The sequence below is a fragment of the Dysidea avara genome, chromosome 1 (genome assembly GCF_963678975.1).
Source record: "Dysidea avara chromosome 1, odDysAvar1.4, whole genome shotgun sequence".
Lineage (NCBI taxonomy): Eukaryota > Metazoa > Porifera > Demospongiae > Dictyoceratida > Dysideidae > Dysidea > Dysidea avara.
This window is the reverse complement of record NC_089272.1, coordinates 43589236-43612322: the sequence shown is the minus strand read 5'-3', so window position 1 is coordinate 43612322 and position 23087 is coordinate 43589236. Positions and strand designations below refer to the sequence as shown.

Sequence of the window (23087 nt, the reverse complement as noted above, 5' to 3'; positions counted from 1 at the left end):
GTAAATATGACTGTTCTGCAGGAGTGGTTGACTGTTCTATTAGATTATCTCAGTTTTATTTTCAACAGTTGAAAACGACAACTCATTGGACTCAAATGGACTACAATGGCAGGATTATGCAGCTTGAGCTCTTGTAGCTGTACTTGCAACAGGTGGAATCTACTTTTGGAATTCTGATGTCACATCTGCCCAGACCAGTTTTAGTCAGGATTTTTTGATGTGAACAATGGGTTCGCAGGAATAAACATAGTCAACCACAATCAGTTTGCTATTTGGTATCCAACTAGCTGGACCAATTTTTTTTACTACAGGTCAATAGTCAAAGTTAATAATCAATCTTGATTGAATTTGACTGTGATCATAGATCAGAGTACAGTGGCTATTGGAGTAGTGCCTGTTAAATACACATGCACTCCTCAGACATGTGGCCACAAAACAAGCCACATATGTAGCTATACAGCTATAAACTTACATTTATGTGCAAAGAATGAAACATACATCTCTCATGGTTAGTCCACTTTTCCTTTTCCCTACCATTCCACCAGACCCTTCAGTCTGGCCATATGAGACAACTGTATCAAGAGTATATAAGTGCCATCCTGCAAAATGCATTCAGTAGAGTTGTTCACTTAGTCTATATTGTTACATTTAATATTGAAATAATGTTCTTTGTCCAACCTCTACTAAGAAATGTATCATGTCTATTTGACATTAAGGATACCATACAAAGTCATGAATTGCCGGCAAAGTATGGTGTAGCTACCTAGCTTGTTAATATTTATAACCATGCACATTCTGGGAATTAAGCCATTTGGTGTACACACATGGAAATGCTGTATTGCTCTGCGAGAAATGTGTCTGAAGAACAAATAACAGAGGATAGAACATTCTTCTTCAAAATTTCAACTGTATCCAAAGAACTGGCCTTTGCGAATGCTGTAATTCAAAGAGTACTGTATCCATTGTATATCCTTGTTCAATTCAACCTTGAGTGATTGCTGGCTCAGTAGGACAAAAACCTTTGAACATTTACTGTATGACTGTGCAGCTAAATTAATTGCAGCAAGGAAACATAGAAGTGTATAATTATAGTCATTTAACTATACCATGCAGTTACAAGCCTATTGGAGTGTTAGGCATGCACTCCTATTATATTATTAAGTGTTTGTGACATTGTTAAACTTCTCACAATATCTATCTACCTATATCTCTTTAACTCATTGATCATATGTATTTTCTCTAGGTGTGAACTGCTTCATGTCATTCTCCTATAACCAAGAGTATTACCATAACTCTTGCTATAGCTAATTATCCCAATAGGAATCTAGCAGTTCTTTTATAAGTGCTACTCTTATGAAGACCTCTTACAATGGGACACACGTTACTAAAAGATATAGGTTTAATTCATTTAGTACAAAGTTTGGAAGTTAGAGTACTTCCATCTCCAGGTCCACGTTCTGGCAATTATTGTTACTTTTAGTCAGCATCATATCAAAGAGTAACTACTATATGGCTCTAAATTGACACCTCCCTGTTTAATAAATTGTATCAGATACAGTGTTTATGCATGTGCTGAATCGGGAATGCCAGATGTACCATAATATACTAGCATACAGACCTTATATCATACCATGTAAAGCTTGTAAACTTTTGTAGATGCCAAATTGTTGGTATGTTCGGAGTTTTGATGTATGCTCAGGCGCAGCCCCCTTACTTTCTGGTTAGGCTCCTGGCTACCTAGTTACACCTCCATCAATTTCAATCTTACACTCATTTTCACCTTGTACTCTGTAAAAGTGATTAAAAGTCTGTGTAAGGTTAATACACTATGTATCAGTATATGCTCACATACATATATGTAGCTCCAAACTATAAATTTATACTATTTTGTGGACTTACTCAATCTGACTTGTACAACTAACCCCATACAATTATTGTAGCTTTTTGGTCACACCTAGTGGCCCAAATTTAGCAATCTCCTTGACCCAAACCCTCTTAGTATTGATGAATTCCCATCGTGTGTTCCTATGCTGCTGCCTCTGCATGCACGCGCACTATTCCAATAGAACGATGAAACATTGACTTGTAGATAGAGCTAAAGCCTTTTGTAAGATTACGTCACAGTTCGCTTACCATTATATTTCATGTTGTTTTGCTTGAATCTCAATAAGCAGCACTACAATACGTGATCAACAACTGGGTGTTACCATTAGCAGGAAAACAATATAGTGAATTATATTGAAAACATGACACAAACTTAATGTTCTATATGCTCACAATAAATATACATGTCATATTTTCATAGCACAACGAAACCCACTTACTGTAAGTGTACTGTAGCTACGTACTTAGAATAACAGATCAGCAACAGAAATTAACAGGTAGAGTGCATTTGTACATTACACTGTAAGCTTTATACTACATGCATTGTTATCACAGTGATATACGTAACTGCGTGTTTCTCATTTATGTGACGGCACATGTACTTATGTAGGTGCTTTCAGTATACTTGGTTACATGCAATGGAACATTTCTTACTTGCTTAATACGTATGTATTATAGGTTACTAACATATCACAACATCATTATAATGGAATACAATTGCAAACTGATATGTCTTGCAGCCTTTTTCGTCAGCATAACAAATTCTATTAATATATACCGCATAGTACCTAATGATGGTAATGATACCTGTAATAATACTCATACTCTAGAGTGTTATATCAACAACTACAATTTAACTTCTAGCACTGAACTGTTGTTCAAGCCAGGTCAGCATTACCTAAATACAACAATGATTGTGAGAGATGTTCAGAATTTTACAATGATTGGTAAGAGGACTTGTAACATAGCTTGTGCTGAATCTGTGAGGATAATAATGTTTAATGTAACCAACTTTAGACTTGAAAATATTGATTTTCAATTTAAAAATAACCCAAACAACTCCAGGATCAAAGTGTACTCAAGCTTTCGGTTTACAGATTCATTACAAGATAACATCACATACAATGCATCAATAGTTCTCTACCAATGTATGTCAGTGATAATAAACAAGACAGAAATAAAGAACAATGTTGGGATTGCAGGAATAGCAGCTGTGAACATAATGGGAAGTTCAATTATTAGTCAGGTAACTATAAAAATTAATTGCAAAATATGTCCTGAAAATATGGTACAAATTAATGGCATTGTTGTTCAATATAAAGAATGGGTTGGACAGAAGCAGTATAGTTTCAAAGAACTGCACAATGTTTTAACAATAAGAAATCTTGTATACAAATTACATGAGTCTTGTACAAATCCTTTCCAATATGCAATAAATTTGACATTTTCACAAAAATCTTACAATGCTTCCAAAATACATATTAGAAATGTATTATTCAATGACCTGAATAATTCCAGTGCCTTATACTACTATATGAATACTTGTGACAGTAATTTAATAAGTATAGTAAATGTCTCTAACTGTACAGCAATCAGAAATGTTGGAAATCCTAACCAAAAAATGTTTCATGTTGTAATGTACAGCCGAGAATGTGTTGATATGTTCGATTATGTGTTTGCTGCTGGTAACCAGTATCTGCATAATCAAGTAGATTTCAGCTTCCATTATTGCACATTCATTAACAACAGCAACATGAAATCAATGATTTACATTGAACCCTCCAGTTCACGACTTTTAATGGGGAGCATTAAAATACAACATTGCAATTTCTCTAAAAACAGAAATATTAATTTTATAACAGTTGAATCTGAAAAAGAAATATACTGGCAGTTGACAAATCGAATTTTCATTAGAAATACTGAAATATGTTCTAATACACACAATGACAGCAGCAACAATTTAATTTCAGTCACAAATACTATAATAATTTTACTGAATGGTTCCATATTTATTAGAAATAACACTAACTACAACAGCATCTTCAGGCTTCAGTTATCTCTTCTACTTCTCAATTTCTATATTGAAGTTTCAAGCAATAATGCCAGACAAGTATTAGTAACAAAATTTGGATCATATGTACTTGTTGCAGAGAACACTAAACTTAACATATCTTATAACACTCTTTATAATGTTGCAGTACCAGAAAAAGCACTTAGAGTTACTTCAGAGCGCATTTGTCCTTTTCAGTTTCACAAGTATAATAGAAACAATACACAGAATTACAGCTATCATCCTGTAGTAATGATAGGAAATTTATATATGACATCTAAGAACTTACAACACGATGATGAAACATTTGGTGATTGTCAGTGGCTTGCTGGCACAGCCTTCCAAACAAATAAATCTAAAGTTGTGTTCAAAAATTTATTAATAGACGATAATAATATGGTGATAAACCAAACTACTCCAATTAGACCCATCCCTTTAAGTGTATGCAAGTGCTCAAATAACATCAGCAATTGTTTTGTTGGTAATTTAGGTGAAATATTTCCAGGGCAGATATTAAGAGTTGAACTAACAGTACCAGAATTTTGGTTACGACAAGAGGGACACAACTCCACAACTCTTATCGTGAAAAACTCCCAGAATGATGAGTGTGCTGTTGTAGATACTTCCCAGTTGTCACAAACACACATCAAGCATGGCTGTAATCAATACAATTATACTTTGTGGCCATCCAGTCGTACTACAAACACTTGCAAACTTTTTCTTGGTTTAGATAACATGCCAGAAATGTTCTATGTTGAACTTAAAAGATGTCCAAAAGGTTTTACCCTGCAAGTCAAGGAAGACAAGAAAGCATGTTCCTGTGATCCAATAATGCAGAACAGCTCATTATCAATCACATCTTGTAACTTGGATGATGAAACTGTCTTGCGTCCTGCTAATAGTTGGATAAATGCTACTGATAATTCACATGGTTATTCATATAAAGTTTCCTCTGCTTGTCCGTTTGACTATTGTTTACCTTACCCATCATACCTCAACTTGTCCACTCCTGACTCACAGTGTCAGTTTAACAGGTCTGGTGTGTTGTGTGGACAATGTCAACATGGTCTAAGTGCTGTGTTTGGTTCATCACGATGTAAACACTGTTCTAACATGTACTTATTCATCATCATACCAATAGCAATAGCTGGTATTATCCTAGTAACAATGCTTTTCATTTTCAACCTCACTGTTCTCAATGAGACCATCAACACACTCATTTTCTATGTGAACATAATAAACATTAACATGTTAACCTTACATCCAATATGTCAGCATGGAATATGTACAATAATTTTGTTGTTCAACCTTGACTTGGGTATTGAAACATGTTTCTACAATGGTATGGATGACTATGCTATAATGTGGTTACAACTAGCCTTTCCTTCATATCTCATAATGATAGCCATTTTGCTTATTATAGGAAGTCGATATTCCATCATAATTCAACGGGCGACAGCACGAAGAGCACTACCAGTACTTGCAACAATATTTCTGTTGTCATATACTAAGGTATTGAGAACAGTGTGCATTGCACTTTTTTGGTACTACAAAGTTATTCTTCTTCCCAGTAATAAAACTGAACTGTTTTGGTCTGTGGACACCACTGTTCATTTATTTGGGATCAAATTCTTGATCATGTTTGTTGTAAGTTTTATTCTATTTCTTATTTTGTTACCATTCAATGTAGTGCTGTTATTTCCAAGACTACTGTCACGTTTTAAATTTGTGAGTACATTCAAGCCATTGTTGGATACTTATGTTGGTTCTTTCAAAGACAAATTTTCTTGCTGGATAGGGTTTCTGCTTTTAGTAAGAGTAATTGCATTTGGACTGTCAACATTAAGTGGATATGGCAGCTTCTTGGCAATCAGTGTTCTACTGGGAGTGTTGTTGTGCATACAAGGACACACGCATCCTTTTAAAAATAAGATAAAGAATATTCAAGAGTCTTTGCTGTTGTTAAACCTTATGGTAATTCATGTAGCACCTTTGTACAAGCCACACTCAATAGGCTTAAGAATTTCCCAAATACTGTTAACAGTTGGTGTGGTGTACCTCATTTTAGCTATTACAATCCACTGTTTAATGTTCAGGTGTAAAAACACTATATACTACTATACCAAAAGGCTTTATACTATGGCTTGCAGGAAAATAGTAGTTAAACAAAATGACAGTACAAATTTAAATCATTTGACCAGTGAGGTAGCAGAGGTGACATACAACTATAAAGAATTCCAGGAGCCTCTGATTGGATTGGATTAAGATAATAATTTTGTATGCATAATATTATAATGTACACATACTGTATAAGTACATTTCTTCAGGACATCACATTTTTATGTATTATGTATAACACAGAAGCAATGTACGTAGCTAATTATAATTATTTTACATGCCTATGCATCGCGTGTTGATGTGGGTATACCTGTATTAATGTGTTGGTTTAATCACATGATCTCTTTTGTAAAAAAATATAGGTATAGCTGGTCTAACAGTTTGTATTTAAAATACATCGCGAGTTAATTTTGTAAAAACTAATACAGTAAAACAAGGTCCCTGTAAATACTCACTACAAATTTCTCATACTACTTTGACAACCATGACAGTCACTACTTAATGGTGAATACATATTATTTTATTGTGGCAGATATTTAGTAGTGAAATTCAATGCTTTGTTTTCATTGTGAATTCATGCCCTATTTTGCATGGTTTAGGAAATTTATTGGATAATGAAACACTGCATAGAGGTAGATCAAATTTTCTATTTTTACATAACAATGTGAGATAATGAGATTGTATTCATAAATATGTACTGCTCTATGTACATATTTTACAAGACACCAACATTAACTGTTGGATGTTTTTCTTCCACCCAAGTACTGTATATAACTAAACGGTAAAGACAGTGGTGATACCACACACATGGAACCCATGCCGACTGCATCATTAAAATGTCCTCCATACTCTAATAACACAGTATGTACGTATTAAGTACATTGCATAGTTGTGCTGTTGCTTTGATACATGTTGCCTGTAATCATCCATGGTGCTCAGTTACTTACGAAACATTGAGAGTACTCCATGGCCACTGCTAATGAGTGTAGAAAGGGTGGGGTCTTGTGTAATTGATTATACTTGGGTTGGAGTCAATTTTTGTCAGATTTGGTACTGTAGCTTCTAGCCTTTGGAAGGGGGGTACTTCGGCACCCCATGCACCCTTGCTGTGTTCCCACACCCCCTGCTTATATACCTACAGTATATACTCTGGTGCACCTTCAAACTTAATTTAATCATGAACCAGCTGAAAGCTTTCCCATGCATTTTGCAAAAATCCTAATAGAAAGTTCACTAAAAAGCATCTTGGAAAGCATCATTTAACTTAAAATGACCTTCTGGTGGTTCTTTGCATGCAAGGAGTATAGATCCACTAGTGAGTATCAAAACTAGAGAAGGAACAGCGTATGTATTTCAGCCACAACTGAAATTTTACATTAATATTCATAATATACAAGTTAAAGGAAGAATTGCTCCCATAAATAGAACTTGTTTACCATATGCTGCATTTAAGAATCATGAAATATCACATCAAACAGCTAGTGAGCATATAAATAGTCAGTGCATTTTTAAGAATTAGTCATTTATCAACTAAGTAAGGAGACAGTTACTGTTTCCTCTCTATATGATACTCACTAGTGGACCTACACATACTCCTTGCAAAGAACCGCCAGAGGCTACATTATTTTGAGTTGAAAGGATGCTTTCCAAAATGCTTTTTGATATAGGATTTTTGCAAAATGCATGGGTAATCTTGAGCTGGTTAAATTCACCAGGGGTGGATTCAGGGTTTGGCAAGAAGGTGCACCAGAGTGTATAGTAGGTATATAAAGCAGGGGAGGGGGTCTGGGGGAGGGGGTCTGGATAATACAACAAGGGTAAATTTAGGGCGTGCATTGGTTGCTGCACCACCCTGCTCCAAAATTTTACTATGTGCAAAGCTACTACAAGTTACAGTACTGGTGCAATTGCATCTAAAGCATACATGGACAATGAAAACATGGAAAGAGCAAGAAAGTAGCTTCTAGGAAGTAATCAGAGAGGTCAAATAATTATTATTTCAGTGGTAATATTGAAATAGTCTAATAGAACAGTCAACTACTCTAATAGAACGTCTACCATTAAAACTTTTCTAATAGAGCTGAAATTGAACCTCTTCTTCTTCATGTGCACTCCTATCTCAAAATTATGTCAAACATCCTGACGTATAAGTTACAAATTTATAACTCTTTATGTACTGTGATTCATAAGACATCAATTTTCAATTTTGAATGGCAACTTCGGTCTTTTGAGATAATGTGTAGTGGGTAATTTCAGTTGTAACTATAAACTTGATACTTGGGTTAAAATGCTTCCTTTTACAACTACAACCATTTTAAGCATCCATTAAGTTAATATAACTATACAACATCTGGGGCTGTCCCAGCCTTACTTGATTATTTTCAAAATCTCGTAGTTTTAAAAAGAAACAAAATTTGACCACTTTCCTCTATTCGTATATTGCATTTAAAAGTACTATGGGTGTACATATAAAGTTATTTATCATCATATATACTGAAAATGACATAAGCTTTAGATTCCAACTTTCCAAAAGATAGTTGCTTTACAATAATCACAGTATGAATCAGAAATTCCTGTTGCCTTTCCCTGGTGAAAACAAACTGAAAACTCTTTGAAAGCAGTTGCAACATAGATACAGTAATATTGCAGGTTGTTATTTCTTTAGTGTTATTAGCATTAGTTTAAACTACTAGAATTAAACGTCGTAGCTTCTGGAGATTATGTTTCTCGTCGGTTAGGCTAGGCCTCAACTCTGAATTTAAACCACACTGCAGTATTAATGCTGTGCCCTATACCACTGCTAGAGAATAGTGAATTAGTGATTTCATTTTACTAAACTGCTCAGTCGAAATTATTAACAAATTCAATCTCAGAAGGGTAAACTTGGCAACATTTTCTTGTGGGGTATGCCACCAGACACATAGTTGCATTAACCATGCAGTTGCCACTTTTTAAGCCCCACTAAACTTATAGTAGCCCTAGCTTAGCACCCACCCTTGGGAAATTATAGATCTGCCCCTGCACAGCCCCCCAGAAGTTAAAGATGTAACATTTTTGGTGAAGGATTATGCACAAGTATACTAGTACTTCATTATGCCTTAAATTCTAAGTAGCCTACATTGATCAAGAGCTGTACATGCAGTCATGAAAAATCCATATAAAGTTAGCTGTCATACAGAATGCCATGCAAAGGGCTATAATAATATAACAGGCTAAGTGTTTCCATGGGATGGTATTGCAGGTGCAATTTTTCATACTCAGCAATGTCTATAAACGATTGCTAATAGTGTTACATGCAGTGACTGTTCTATTAGAGTATTTTACTGACTGTTCTATTAGAGTACTTGACTAACTGCTCTATAGATGATTAATTTTGACAATTATAAATATATAATACTAGGTGATATTCATGTGTGCATGTATGCAGATTACGTGAACTTATTTCTACAGCTTAATTAACAGTGTAAGCCTTAAGGCCAGGGGATTGAAAAAAGTCCATGCACAGTTTCAGGAAAAGGTACACAATTTCCTGGAATTTCAGTGCAAAAGTACAACCTAAAGTACAGTGCCTGAATTGTCAGTGAATTCAGCCTTTCAAAAATTGTCTTGAGGGGCATGCCCTAGATTCCTCAAGCTTTATCAGACAAACAATTCTGCATCACATCTTGCAAAAAGTTCGCCTTTTCATCTAAAGAACCTAAGTCTGGCTACAGCCCTGGAATGGGATGCATTTAAGTGATCGTGATGTGTATGGGAAATTTTACAGATTGTTGAAATTGGCTTGTTGTGTCAGTAAAAACTTTAATGAACTATGTAAGTTAACTGGCCCATGGCACTATTCAATGCCTTGTATAGAAGATTCAATTCTCTCTTTTATTACACTACCATATCACATGACTGGTTGATATAACTTACATATAACCAACTCATTGCAGTTGGCACAGAATCTAATTATGACCCTGCATGTCAGAACATATCTTCAGACAACTTACCTATTGCATGCAATGCAAACAATGACTACAATGTTCACACTGTATTGTGTACTCAGATGCTTCACTAAAGTTATCACAATTATAATTCTCTGATCAGAATCATTTCTAGTATTTTATCCATGCATCAAGGTAGTGTATGGAGCAAGTACCAAAAGTGGTACTTGTGGAATGTGTCTCCATATCCTTATTAACTGATGCATGTGTACACTACTCTGCTGCCTCTGGAAGAAGTATGAATGAAACTTAAGACAGACTGTAATGTAAATTGACAATAGCCTTTAACTCAGTACAACATGTGTACTACAAGGCAACTTTCCATTGTTCTATTTGAGATTGTATGTTTTGCTTATCAAATAAGCAATACACAATCAAAAGCTGGGTGTTACCATTAGCAGGACAACAATTTTAGTGAATCATGAATGTTCTATTATATGCTGTTTATATAGTCACAATAAATATACCATACCATAAATTCATAGTACGAACCACTATAAGCATATTATAGACTTGAGCTAGCTATCTTAGAATAGCGAATCAGCAAGAAGAGTAACTACATAATATAAATAAACCTTTGTCATTACAGTGATAACAGGTACATATTTCTATTTTCATTATGTCTAAGACAATGTACAGTGTGTGTACTTAAAGATGGTTTCTATTTGATTAGTAATGCACAGTGTTGGGCAAGTTACTTTGTAAAAGTAACTAGTTACATATTACATATTACTTGCAACTGAACTATTTAGTTACAGTTACATATTACCCATAAAATAAAGTAACTGTAATGATATTACATATTATATTACTTTGTGTCCACAGCCTTAAGCTGTCACGTGTGAAACTACCACCTTATCACGTGATATGATTGCGTTGTTAGACAATATGCAAATCTTGGTTATAGCGGCTAAGTAAGAAGCTAGTGAATAAGCCTCATTCAGTAGGCCTCGTTACTTCGTTGTGGCTAAGCGTTACTAACGAGACTAGTAACTTCATTACTTATAGTAATAATATTACGTAATATTAGACTCGTTACAGTAACTATATTACTTATGTAACGCGTTACATTTGTAAGTTAAGTAACTTGCGTTATATTACCTGTTTTTATAGCGTATTTCGTTATATTACTTTGTTACCACAAAAGTAATAATATTACGTAACGCGTTACTTATGTAACGCGTTACTCCCAACACTGGTAATGCAACTTGCAAATGGAACATTTCTTACTTGTTGAATATGTATTGTAGGTTACTACATAACACATTGCAACATGATAATGGAATACAACCTGATATTATTTTATGCCATTTTCATCAGCACAGCAAATTCTATTAATATATACCACATTGTACCTCATGATGGTAATGATACCAGCAATAACACTCATACTCTAGAGTGTTAACTACTACAATTTCACTTCTAACACTGAACTGTTGTTCAAATCAGGTCAGCATTATCTAAATACAACAATGGCAATGAGAGATGTTCAAAATATTAGAATGATTGGTAATAAGAGTTGTAACATAACTTGTGTTGAATTTGAAACATGTTTCTACAATGGTATGGATGACTATGCTAAAGTGTGGCCTTTCCTTCATATCTCATAATGATAGCCATTTTACTTATTATAGGAAGTCGATATTCCATCATTATTCAAAGGGTGACAGCACGAAGAGCACTACCAGTACTTGCAACAATATTTCCATTGTCATATACTAAGGTATTGAGGACAGTATGCATTGCACTTTTTCGGTACTATAAAGTTTTTCTCCTAAAGTGAACTATTTTGGTCTGTGGACACCAGTGTTCATATATTTGGGATCAGATTCTTGATCATGTTTGTTGCGAGTTTTATTCTATTTCTTATTTTGTTACCATTCAATGTGATGCTATTATTTCCAAGACTATTGTCATGCTTTAAATTTGTGAGTACATTCAAACCATTACTTGATACTTATGTTGGTCCTTTCAAAGACAAAGTTTCTTACTGGACAGGGTTTCTGCTTTTAGTAAGAGTAATTGTACTTAGATTGTCAACATTAGACAAAGATGGTAGTCTCTTGGCAACTGGCGTTCTACTAGTAGGGTTATTGTGCATACAAGCACACATGCATCCTTTCAAAAATAAGATAAAGAATGTTCAAGAGTCTTTGCTATTGTTCAACCTAGTGATAATTCATGTAGCACCCACATTCATTAGGCTTAAGAATTTCCCAAGTACTGTTGTCAGCTGGTGTGGCGTACCTGATTGTGGCAATTACAATTCATTGTTTATTATTCAGATGTAAAAACATTTTATACTCCCATGCCAAAAAACTTTACACCATGGCGTGCAGGATAATAGCGGTTAAACAAAATCAAAGTATAGAATTGAACCATTTGACCAGTGAGGTAGCAGAGGTGACATACAACTATAAAGAATTCCAGGAGCCTCTGATTGGATTGGATGAATAAACAATTTTGTATGCATATACACATACTGTATAAGCACATGGACACTTCTTCAGGACATCACACTTTTATGTATATGCATAACACAGTATGTGTATAGCTATACATTTTTTTTCATCTTATATTTTACATGTGTACATCACAGTATTGATTAGAATAGCAATTATGTGCGTATATCTGTACTTAATGTGTTTGCTTAATTATTTTGATTCTGTATTTATCACATGTGTAAAACATGGGTGTAGTCTAGCAGTTTGTATCAAAATACATCATTGCCTTACTTGTAAAACTACACAGTAAAAACAAGTTATTGAAGTTCACTGGACTCACTACTAATTTCTCGGACAAAATTCACCACAGTGTATTATTTTTATCACTTGTACTTTGTTTTCATTGTGAACTCATGGCACTGTTTTGCATGGTTTAAACCTTTGGGTGAATTATGTAGTACATTAGGTATAATGAAGCAGTGGAAGTAAGTAGAACGAGTTTCTCTATTTCACAAGTTGTGTTGTGTTGTATTATATACATGTACTATATTAGCTGTGTGGATATTTTACAAGACACCAACAATCAAGTGTTGGGTGTTTTTCTTCCTCCCAAGTAGCTAAATGGTAAAGATAGTGGTGACGCCACATGCATGGAACCCAACTACATCATTGTAATGTCCTCTATAGGCATAAATACTCTGTAATACGTACAGTATGTGCTGTCTAGGTTTTGGGATTACAACATGCAGTGTACATTACAGACAACCAGATCTGACAAAAACTGTTTCCAATCCAACTATAATATCCTTAATCAATTAAGCACACTGCGTAGTTGCGCTGTTGTCTTGCTTTGATACAAGATGTCTGTAACCATCCATGGTGCTCAGTTATCCATGGGTCATTGAAAGTACTCCATGGTCGCTGCTAATAAGTGTAGAAAAGTTGTTTAATTGACTATATTATAAGAATATATATAACTTGGGTTGAGTCAGTTTTTGTCAGATTTGGTTGCCATGTATGTTTTAGATGCAATTACACCTGTACTGTAGCTTCTACTATATTTCTAGCTAGCACAAAGTAAAATTTTGGACGGAGGTGCTTCAGCACGCTGTGCACCCTCCCCCAAAGCTGCTGTTGCTGTATTCCCCAGATCTCCTACTTTATAATTATATACTCTGGTGCACCCTCATGTCAAACCCTGGATTCACCCCTGATAAACTTATTTGTAAGCCATGCAGGTCAGTGCTTGCCCATGCTTTTTGCAAAAATAATATCCTAATAGCACAAAGAATTTTGGAATTCATCCTTTCAACTCAAAATAGTCCTCTGGTGGTTCTTTGCAAGGGTATAGGTCCACTAATTAGTATCAAGTAGATAGGAAACAGTAAAATTTAATGTATTTCAGGCACAACTGAAATTTGCATTATTATTCATAATAATAGAAGCTCAAGGAAATAATTTTGTTCCCATAAATAGCTCTTCTTTTACCGTATGCTACATTTAAAAATCATGAAAACATCTCATTAAACAACTAGTGTGCATATACTGTAATAATTATGGTCAGTGCTTTTTGCAAAAAAAAACAACAAAAAAAAACATTTGTAATCATTGTGCTGGCTAATTCATAATTAAATTCATCAGAGGCAGATCCAGGGTTGGTGCACCAGAATACAAAGTAGGTATAAAGCAGGGGGTCCAAGGGACACAGCAAGGGAAGATTTAGGGGGGGGGGGGGGGGTGCATAGAGCGCTGAATCACTTATCTTCAAAATTTTACCATGTGCTAGCTAGACAGCTACATACAGTCCAAGTGTAATTGCATCTAGAGTGTACATGGACAATGAAAAAATGGAAAGAGCTAATCTCTTCTCAGAGGGGTCAAAATTGTTAATTCAGTGGTAAAACTGCTAAAATTTGAAATACTCTAATAGAACAGTCAACTACTCTAATAGAACATCCACAATTAAAACTCTTCTAAGAGAACAGTGTGTGAGCTGAAATTGAACCTATTCTAAAGTTTTGTACTAATCTATTTATAGTGACTGAATTACTGTCAGCAAGTTTAGCCTTTATATATTTTCAATAATTATCCTGGGTGAGGCATACCCCAGACCACTCAAGCTTTTACTATACAACTGAACAATTCTGCTTGCAAAAAGGTCCACTTTTTCATCTAAAGAACCTAAAAGTCTGGCTACAGCTCTGTAGTGGTGTAATTAAATGATTGTGATGCGTATGGGTAATTTTAACGATTGTTGAAATTTGCTTCTTGTGTCAGTGAAAAGTTTAATGAACTGAGTTAACTGGCCCATGGAACTATACTGTATAACCACCAGAGCCTTGTATAGAAGATTTAATAACCTACTTTTACTAAACTATATATTGCAGGATTTGATATAACTTATAGCTACATTATTGCAGCTGGCAGTGTATGGATACTTATAATCATGACCCTGCCTGTCAGTTTTGCAAAACACACCTTCAGACAACTTATAATTAATTGCTGCATGCAATACAAGACAATGACATACTATGTTTACATGTATTGTACACTCATATGCTTCACTACAGTTACCACAATTATACTTTGCCACAATTATACTGATCAGAATCTTTTCTGGCTTTACCCATGCACTGGAGCAAGCGCCAAAAGTGGTGTAAAAATTTCCCTGTGGAATGTGTCTCCAGATCCTTATTGAACTGATGCATGCTCACTGTGTGCTTAATATTTTACACCTTAACTACTCTACTGCCTCTGGAAGAAGCATTTAATGAAAGGTAAGACAGACTGTAATGTAATTTGACAATAGCCTTTCACTCAGTACAGTATGTGTATCAACTTCCCATTGTTCTATTTGAGATTGTATGTGTTGTTTTACTTAATAAAATAAGCAGCACTACAATACATGATCAAAAGCTGGGTAAACCATTGGCAGGATAATTATAGTGAATTGTATTGAAAACATGACTCAGATGAATGGTCTACTTAGATGCTGTTTAGTCACAATAACCATAAATTTATAGTACCACTATACTTGAGCTAGCTAGCTTAGAATAGCAAATCAGCAACAGAAATTAAGTGCAGTAGCTACATATTGTAAATAAAGCTTTGTACTGCATTGTTTTTACAGTGATACAGGTATGTATTTCTATTTTATTTTTGCTATGTCTGAGATAATGCAGCCCTTGATGAACTTAATCGTGAACCAGCTCAATGCTTGCTTATGTGCTTTGCAAAAAATCTAAATAGAAAGTACACCAAAAAGCATCTAAGTATCCTTTCAACTCAAAATGACCCTCTGGTGGTTCTTTGCATACAAGGAGTATATGAGTAACAAATATAGAGAGGAAGCAGTAAATGTATTTCAGACACAACTGAAATTTTTATTATTCACAATACAACAAGTGCAAGGAAGAATTTCCCCCATAAATAGCTCTTCTTTTCCATATAAGAGTCATGAAAATATTGCATCAAACAGCTAGTATGCATAATCAGTCAGTGCAGTACTTAGTAGAAGCCATTTCATTTGTCAGTCAAGTAAGGAGACAGTCACTGTTTCCTCTTTACTTGATACTCACTAGTGGACCTATATAATCTCTTCTAGGAAGTAACCAGAGTGATCAAAATAATTATTAATAATTCAGTGGTAAAACTGCTAAAAATTGAAATACTCTAATAAAACAGTCAACTACTCTAATAAAACATCCACCATTAAAACTCTTCTAAGAGAACAGTGTGCATGTGAGCTGAAATTGAACTTCTTCTTCATGTGCACTCCTATCTCACCATTATGCCAAATATCGTGACATATACCAATTGCTTAAAAGAATTGACAGTGTAGGGTTCAGTAAAAAGGTCCACAATTTAAAGTGTGAGCCAAAATTTTATTAGTAAAAGTGCAACCTAAAGTGTTGTGTAATTTATAGTGACTGACATGTCAGTATCAAAACTTATCCTGGGGGGGGCATACCCCAAACATGGTGAAACACCTCAAGCTTTATCATACAAACAATTCTGCATCATACCTTGCAAAAAGGTCCACTACATATATCTAAAGAACCTAAAAATCTGGCTATAGCCCTGTAGTGGTGGGATGAGATATATTTAAATGATCATGTTGGGTAATTTTAAAATTTTAAAATGTTCAAATTTTCTGGTTGTGTTAGGGAAAACTTTAACGAACTGAGTAACTGACCCATGGCACTATCCAGTGCCTTGCATGAAGATTCTATAATCTCATTTATCAAACTACCATATCACAGGTTTCGTTGATATAACTTATAACTAACTCATCGCATTGGCACAGAACCAGTGGATACTTGATTATGACCCTGCATGTCAAAACACATCTTACCTGCTGCATGCAATGCAAACAATGACTACAATGTTCACACTGTATTGTGTACTCAGATGCTTCACTGCAGTTATCACAATTTTACATTACCTGATCAGATAGAATCTTTTCCAGCTTTATCCACACACCAACTAAGGTAGTACATGGAGCAAGTGCCAAAATGGTGTAAAATTTCCTTGTGGAATGTGTCCCCAGATCCTTATTGAACTGATGCATGCTCAGTGTGTGCTTCATATTTCACACCTTAACTACTCTACTGCCTCTGGAAGAAGCATTTAATGAAAGGTAAGACAGACTGTAATGTAATTTGACAAATAACCTTTAACTCAGTACAGTATGTGTATCAAATTTCCATTGTTCTATTTGAGTGTTGTTTTGCTTAATAAATAAACAGCACTACAATACTGTACATGGTCAACAACTAGGTGTTACCATTAGCAGGATAACAATTATATTGAATTATATTTGAAAATGTGACACAGAAGAATGTTCAACATGTTGTCTAGTTGGCAATAAATATATCACACCATAAATTTATAGTACCACTATAAGCATATAGACTTGAGCTACGTAGCTACAGGTGTACCTTAGAGCAGAAAATCAGCAACAGAAATTGGATAGAGTAGCTACAATAAAAACTGTATGCAATGCTTTGTACTCAGCGATACAGGCATTTATATCTATTTTATTTTGCGCTGGCAATGTATGTGTACTTTAAGATGGCTTTTATTTGATTTGTAATGCAACATGCAATGGAACAATTCTTACTTGCTGCATTGCTATTGTAGGGTACCAACACAGTACAATATGATAAAAGAATACAAACTGATATTCTTTTCTGCAATTTTCATCAGCATAACAAATTCTATTAATATATACGTACCATATAGTACCTGATGATGGTAATGATACCAGTAATAACACTCTTACTCTAGAGTGCTATATCAACAATTACAATTTCACTTCTAACACTGAACTGTTGTTCATATCAGGTCAGCATTACCTAAATACAACAATGGTTGTGAGAGATGTTCAAAATATTACAATGATTGGTAATAATAAGAGTTACCACATAACTTGTGCTGAATCTGTAAGGATAATAGTGTTAAATGTAATCAATTTTAGAATTGATAATATATTATTATTTTTCAATTCAACTCCAGAATGTACTAAAGCTTCAGGTTTACAGACTTTAACATCATGCACATACGATGTATCAGTAGTCCTCTACCAATGTATATCAGTAGTAATAAACAAGACAGAAATAAGGAACACTGCTGGTATTGCAGGAATAGCAGCTGTGAACATTATGGGAAATTCAATTATTAGTAAATTAACTATAATAATTAATTGCACAATATGCCCTGAAAATCCGGTACAAATTAATGGCATTGTTGTTCATTGGGTTGGATAGAAGCCATATAGTTTAAAAACTGTACAATACCGTCAATACAGTTAAAAACTTTCCCTACATATTGCATGAAACTTGTCCAAATCGTTTCCAATATGCAATAAACTTGAAATTTTCACAAACATCTTACAATGCCTTCAGAATCCGTATATACATTTAAAATGCAATGTTCAGTGACCTGAATAATTCCGGTGCCTTATACTACTATATGAATACTTGTGACAGTAATTTAACAAGAGTAGTAAGAATGTTTAACTGTACAGCAATCAGAAATGTTGGAAATGATAACCTTAAAATGTTTCATGTTGTAATGTACAACCAAGAATGTGTTGACATGTTTGGTTACAGCAACAAACTTGACACTGGCTATCATTATCTGCATAATCAAGTAATTTTGAGCTTTCGTGCTTGTGCATTTATTAACAACAGCAACATGACATCAATGATTTACATTGAACCCTCCAGTTCAAGACTTATAACGGGAGGAATCAATATACAACAATGCAACTTCTGTAAAAACAAAAATATTGACTTTATAAAAGCTGAGTCTGAAAGAGAAGTATTTTGGCAGTTTAAATATCGGATTTTTATTGGAAATACCACAATATGTTCCTATACACACAATGGTAGCAGCAATAATTTAATTTCTATTACAAATGGTATGATTTCACTTAAAATGTGATTGTTTGTTAGAGACAATGCAAAGTACAACACCATCTTCAGGCTTTAATGTACTCTTCTATGCATCAATTCTTACAGTATGTTGAGGTTTCAAGTAATAATGCAAGACTAAGTGTTAATGACCAAATTTGGATCATAATTATGTACTTATTGCAGAGTACACTATAAACTTAACATATCTTATAACACTCTTTACATTGTTGTGGTGCAAGAAAGAATGTTTAGAATTAATTCTGAATGTTTAGAATTAATTCTGAACGTGTTTGTCCATTTCAGTTTTACGGGTATAGAAACTTGGACAAGGTGCAGAATTACAGTTTTATAGTTATAGTAATTGAAAATCTGTATATGACATCCAAGAACTTACCAGGTGACCATCAGGATGAATCATTTGGTGATTGTACATGGCTTGCTGGAACAGCTTTTCAAACCAAAGAAGCTAAAGATGTGTTCAAAGATGTATTCAAAATATTGGATAATACTGTAAAAACTCACAGAGTGATGAGTGTGCTGTTGTAGACACTTCCCAGTTGTCACAAACACACTTCAATCATGGCTGTAATCAATACAGTTATACTTTGAGGCCATCCAATCTTACTACTAACACCTGCAAACTTTTTCTTGGTTTGGATAACAGACCAGAAATGCTCTATGTACAACTTAAAAGATGTCCAAAAGGTTTCTCCTTGCAAGTCAAAGAGGACAAAAAAGCATGCTCCTGTGATCAAAAAATACAGCACAGCTCATTATCAATCACATTTTGTAACTTGGACAATGAAACTGTCTTGCATCCTGGAAATAGTTGGATATCAGCAGCCAATGCTACTGATGATTCACATAATTATTCAATATAAAGTGTCCTCAAATTGTCCATTTGACTATTGTTTACTTCACCCATCGTACCTCAACTTGTCCACTCTTGATTTACAGTGTCGGTTTAACAGGTCTGGTGTATTGTGTGGACAATGTCAACATGGTCTAAGTGCTGTGTTTGGTTCATCACGATGCAAACACTGTTCTAACATGTATGGTGTTGTTAACATGTTCTAACATATAAACACTGTTCTAACATGTATGATGTTGTTAACATGTTCTAACATGTAAACACTGTTCTAACATGTATGATGTTGTTAACATGTTCTAACATGTAAACACTGTTCTAACATGTATGATGTTGTTAACATGTTCTAACATGTATGATGTTGTTAACATGTTCTAACATGTATGATGTTGTTAACATGTTCTAACTTGTAAACACTGTTCTAACATGTATGATGTTGTTAACATGTTCTAACATGTAAACACTGTTCTAACATGTATGATGTTGTTAACATGTTCTAACTTGTAAACACTGTTCTAACATGTATGATGTTGTTAACATGTTCTAACATGTAAACACTGTTCTAACATGTATGATGTTGTTAACATGTTCTAACATGTAAACACTGTTCTAACATGTATGATGTTGTTAACATGTTCTAACATGTAAACACTGTTCTAACATGTATGATGTACATGGTGAAGACAAATATGTGGATATGATGGGTGGCCTTCACATAGTATTTGTTGATGCTGCACTAGCTTGTGTCAGTGCAGATACCCATCCAGACCCATTAAGGTACTCTCCAATAGTACTCCACAAAGCCATTCCTACTGTAGTGAGTTTTCTCAATGTATTGCATCGAAAAAAGACGAGAAATGCTTGCCAAATTAGTGCATTAGCATTAGCGATACTACAAGATAGGCTTTCTCACAAACAAATGATTCATTTAATTGATCGTATTGTATCATGATATGCTGTGTGCAATAATCGTGATAGGAAAATATCCTATATCACCACTAACATGTGTACTAAGACACTGGAAGCTGGCATCTTTGAAGTATAAACACCTGAAGTGGTGGCATTAGAATGATGCAGTAGTAAGTTGAGGTTTCTATTGCATCATTCAAACTTTCGTTTAAAGTTATTATACTAAGTACTGAAGCTTTCATTGTGTCACTATCTTAGGAAATGGTGGGTGAAATTTGTTAGCCACAACTTTCTTGACCAGTAATGAGACTCTGGACATCAAAGCAAACTCTGGATACAATTTTCTAAGATAAATTGCTCTCCTTTGTGGCCAATACTTTTAATGTGTATTTTTCTTTGACTCTGTCCTAGCACACGTTGCATCTTTGTACATAGCTAAATGTTAATGAGTTAAAAATGTAGTACACACTTACATACGTAGATGTGACTTAACAATGAAAATAATAACTATACCAACTATCAACTAACTATGTAGTGGTAATTGCTGTGAGGTACAGTGTAGCACTACTCTAATTGGATTGAGCTACTGCCATGTATGCTTTATTCAATTTCTGATTATATATTTCTTTTCCATACAGTGTATTTTTGTGACAAACTGAAACACTCCAACTTATGGAAGTGCTGCATTTTTATCTTAGTGAACTGGTACAAAACATATACAGATATGCAGTGTACCATGATTGTATATTTTGCAGGTTTTATTACCCAGTTATGAGTTGCCAGGACTGTGAAGTACAATTATTGCATACATTTTTCATTGCCGTATGATATCATTTATTTGTTTATGTTATGTGAACAAAGAATAATGCTTTCTTCATCATTATAAACAGTCTGAAGGAATGGGGTGATGTTTGGGACATGTATTAACATATACGTAGGAATTCTCCTAACGCTAGCCCACATATAACACAGTGAGACCATATACAATCCTGTACATATTTTGCAACTCTAGCGTGTGTTATCGTACATGTAATGTATTATATGGCCGAATGATCTTGCTGCTGCATATTACTGTATTATTTGTACATGCAAACACATAAAAGATGTTGCTTTCAGCATGCAGACATGATCTGAGACATTGCTATACATATTACTAGCCAAAAATAGCTATAGATTTATATGAATGTCAAAACTGTTGTAATCAAATACTCTAATAATAAATACACTATATTACATACACATGTATACGTAGCTAGTCACATTACAAATATGGCAAAAATCTTTACAACATAATTATATAGTGACCGGATTTGCAAAAAGATACCTTTTTCACAAATAAAATTTGACCCATTTTTTAACTTTAAAGCTTCATAACTTTAAATCAAGCTAGCTTACGCTAAAGTATCAGACTGCATTTTGAAGTTAATCAGTATAAAGAGACAAATATCATTTTGTTTGCTGACATGTAAAATGTGTGGAAAAGGTACCTTTTCACAAATTCAGTCATGCCCGTCCTTGATAATATTTGTGCCAATATACTATACTATGTACATGCACTGATCAAGACTCTCAGCTGTTGTACTTTCTGTACATGCACTGATCAAGACTCTCAGCTGTTGTACTTTCTGCTCCATTTTAGAAGTAATTACTAAGATCATATTATGCTAAATACTTTTACCAATAGTATTACATTTCACATAATTATAGTACAGTACAAATACAAGAGGAACTACACAGTTATACATACAATTATCATAATGTATATCGATTCAGTGATTGTTCTATTAGAGTATTTAACTGATCTATCACAGAATGCAATTCCTAAAGTGGTAAGAGATTCCACCCTTGTGTTGAATTTTCTTGTTGACATGTTACATGTATGAATGGATATGTATATGCCATATAAGTGTATGAGCTGAGAGACTGATTAAACCTATGACATTAAATATGATTCAAATAATAGGTACTCAAACATAAAAACAAAATCAACCTTTTACTTTTTAAACGGTAAATACTAACTTAGCCCTAATGCACCATCCATAACACAGTAGCCCAGTACTTATCCTTTTTTGCAGTGGTCAACAGGCCCAACACATAAATTAGCAACAGATTGCACTTGGTGCATAGACACAAGATCACATTACATATATACATCATGGTGCTGCATGTGCTTTTGTCGGTAAAGTGTACATACCAAATTATAGAGAAAATACATTCCTACATGAATGTTACTAGTAATTAAGCTACAAACTGCACTGTACATCCGCCCCTTACAATTGCTGCCTCACCATTACCAACTAACCCATGAATGCACTATCAAGTTTCACTGCCACAGTCGACCAGAGTAAAGTGGTCTGCTTTTGCTGGTTGCTTTTTTAGAGCACAGTGGCGAGCCGTACGAGTGGTCTG

The 23087-nt window shown here is 34.4% G+C and overlaps 2 protein-coding genes across 4 annotated transcripts in view; one reads left to right on the top strand and one right to left on the bottom strand.

Moving 5' to 3' along the window:
- Positions 1-23087, bottom strand: part of LOC136265242 (NACHT, LRR and PYD domains-containing protein 3-like) — a 151479-nt gene that overhangs the window by 20612 nt on the left and 107780 nt on the right. The window lies entirely within an intron of this gene.
- Positions 3160-6214, top strand: LOC136250485 (uncharacterized). 2 transcript variants are annotated; one of them, XM_066042694.1, is made up of 2 exons: positions 3160-5276; positions 5358-6214. In XM_066042694.1, exons 1-2 carry the CDS (start codon positions 3170-3172, stop codon positions 6197-6199), a joined length of 2949 nt encoding a protein of 982 aa, XP_065898766.1. In that variant the 5' UTR covers positions 3160-3169; the 3' UTR covers positions 6200-6214. The 2 variants fall into 2 exon arrangements, with proteins under 2 accessions (XP_065898766.1, XP_065898773.1); XM_066042701.1 differs by having other exon boundaries at positions 3160-5446; positions 5506-5624.

Coding starts and splice junctions, on each gene's coding strand:
- LOC136250485 (XM_066042694.1), top strand. CDS start 3,170: ATGGTACAAATTAATGGCATTGTTGTTCAATATAAAGAATGGGTTGGA. Junction 5,277..5,357: donor TGAAACATGTTTCTACAATG/GTATGGATGACT, acceptor TGCTTATTATAG/GAAGTCGATATTCCATCATA.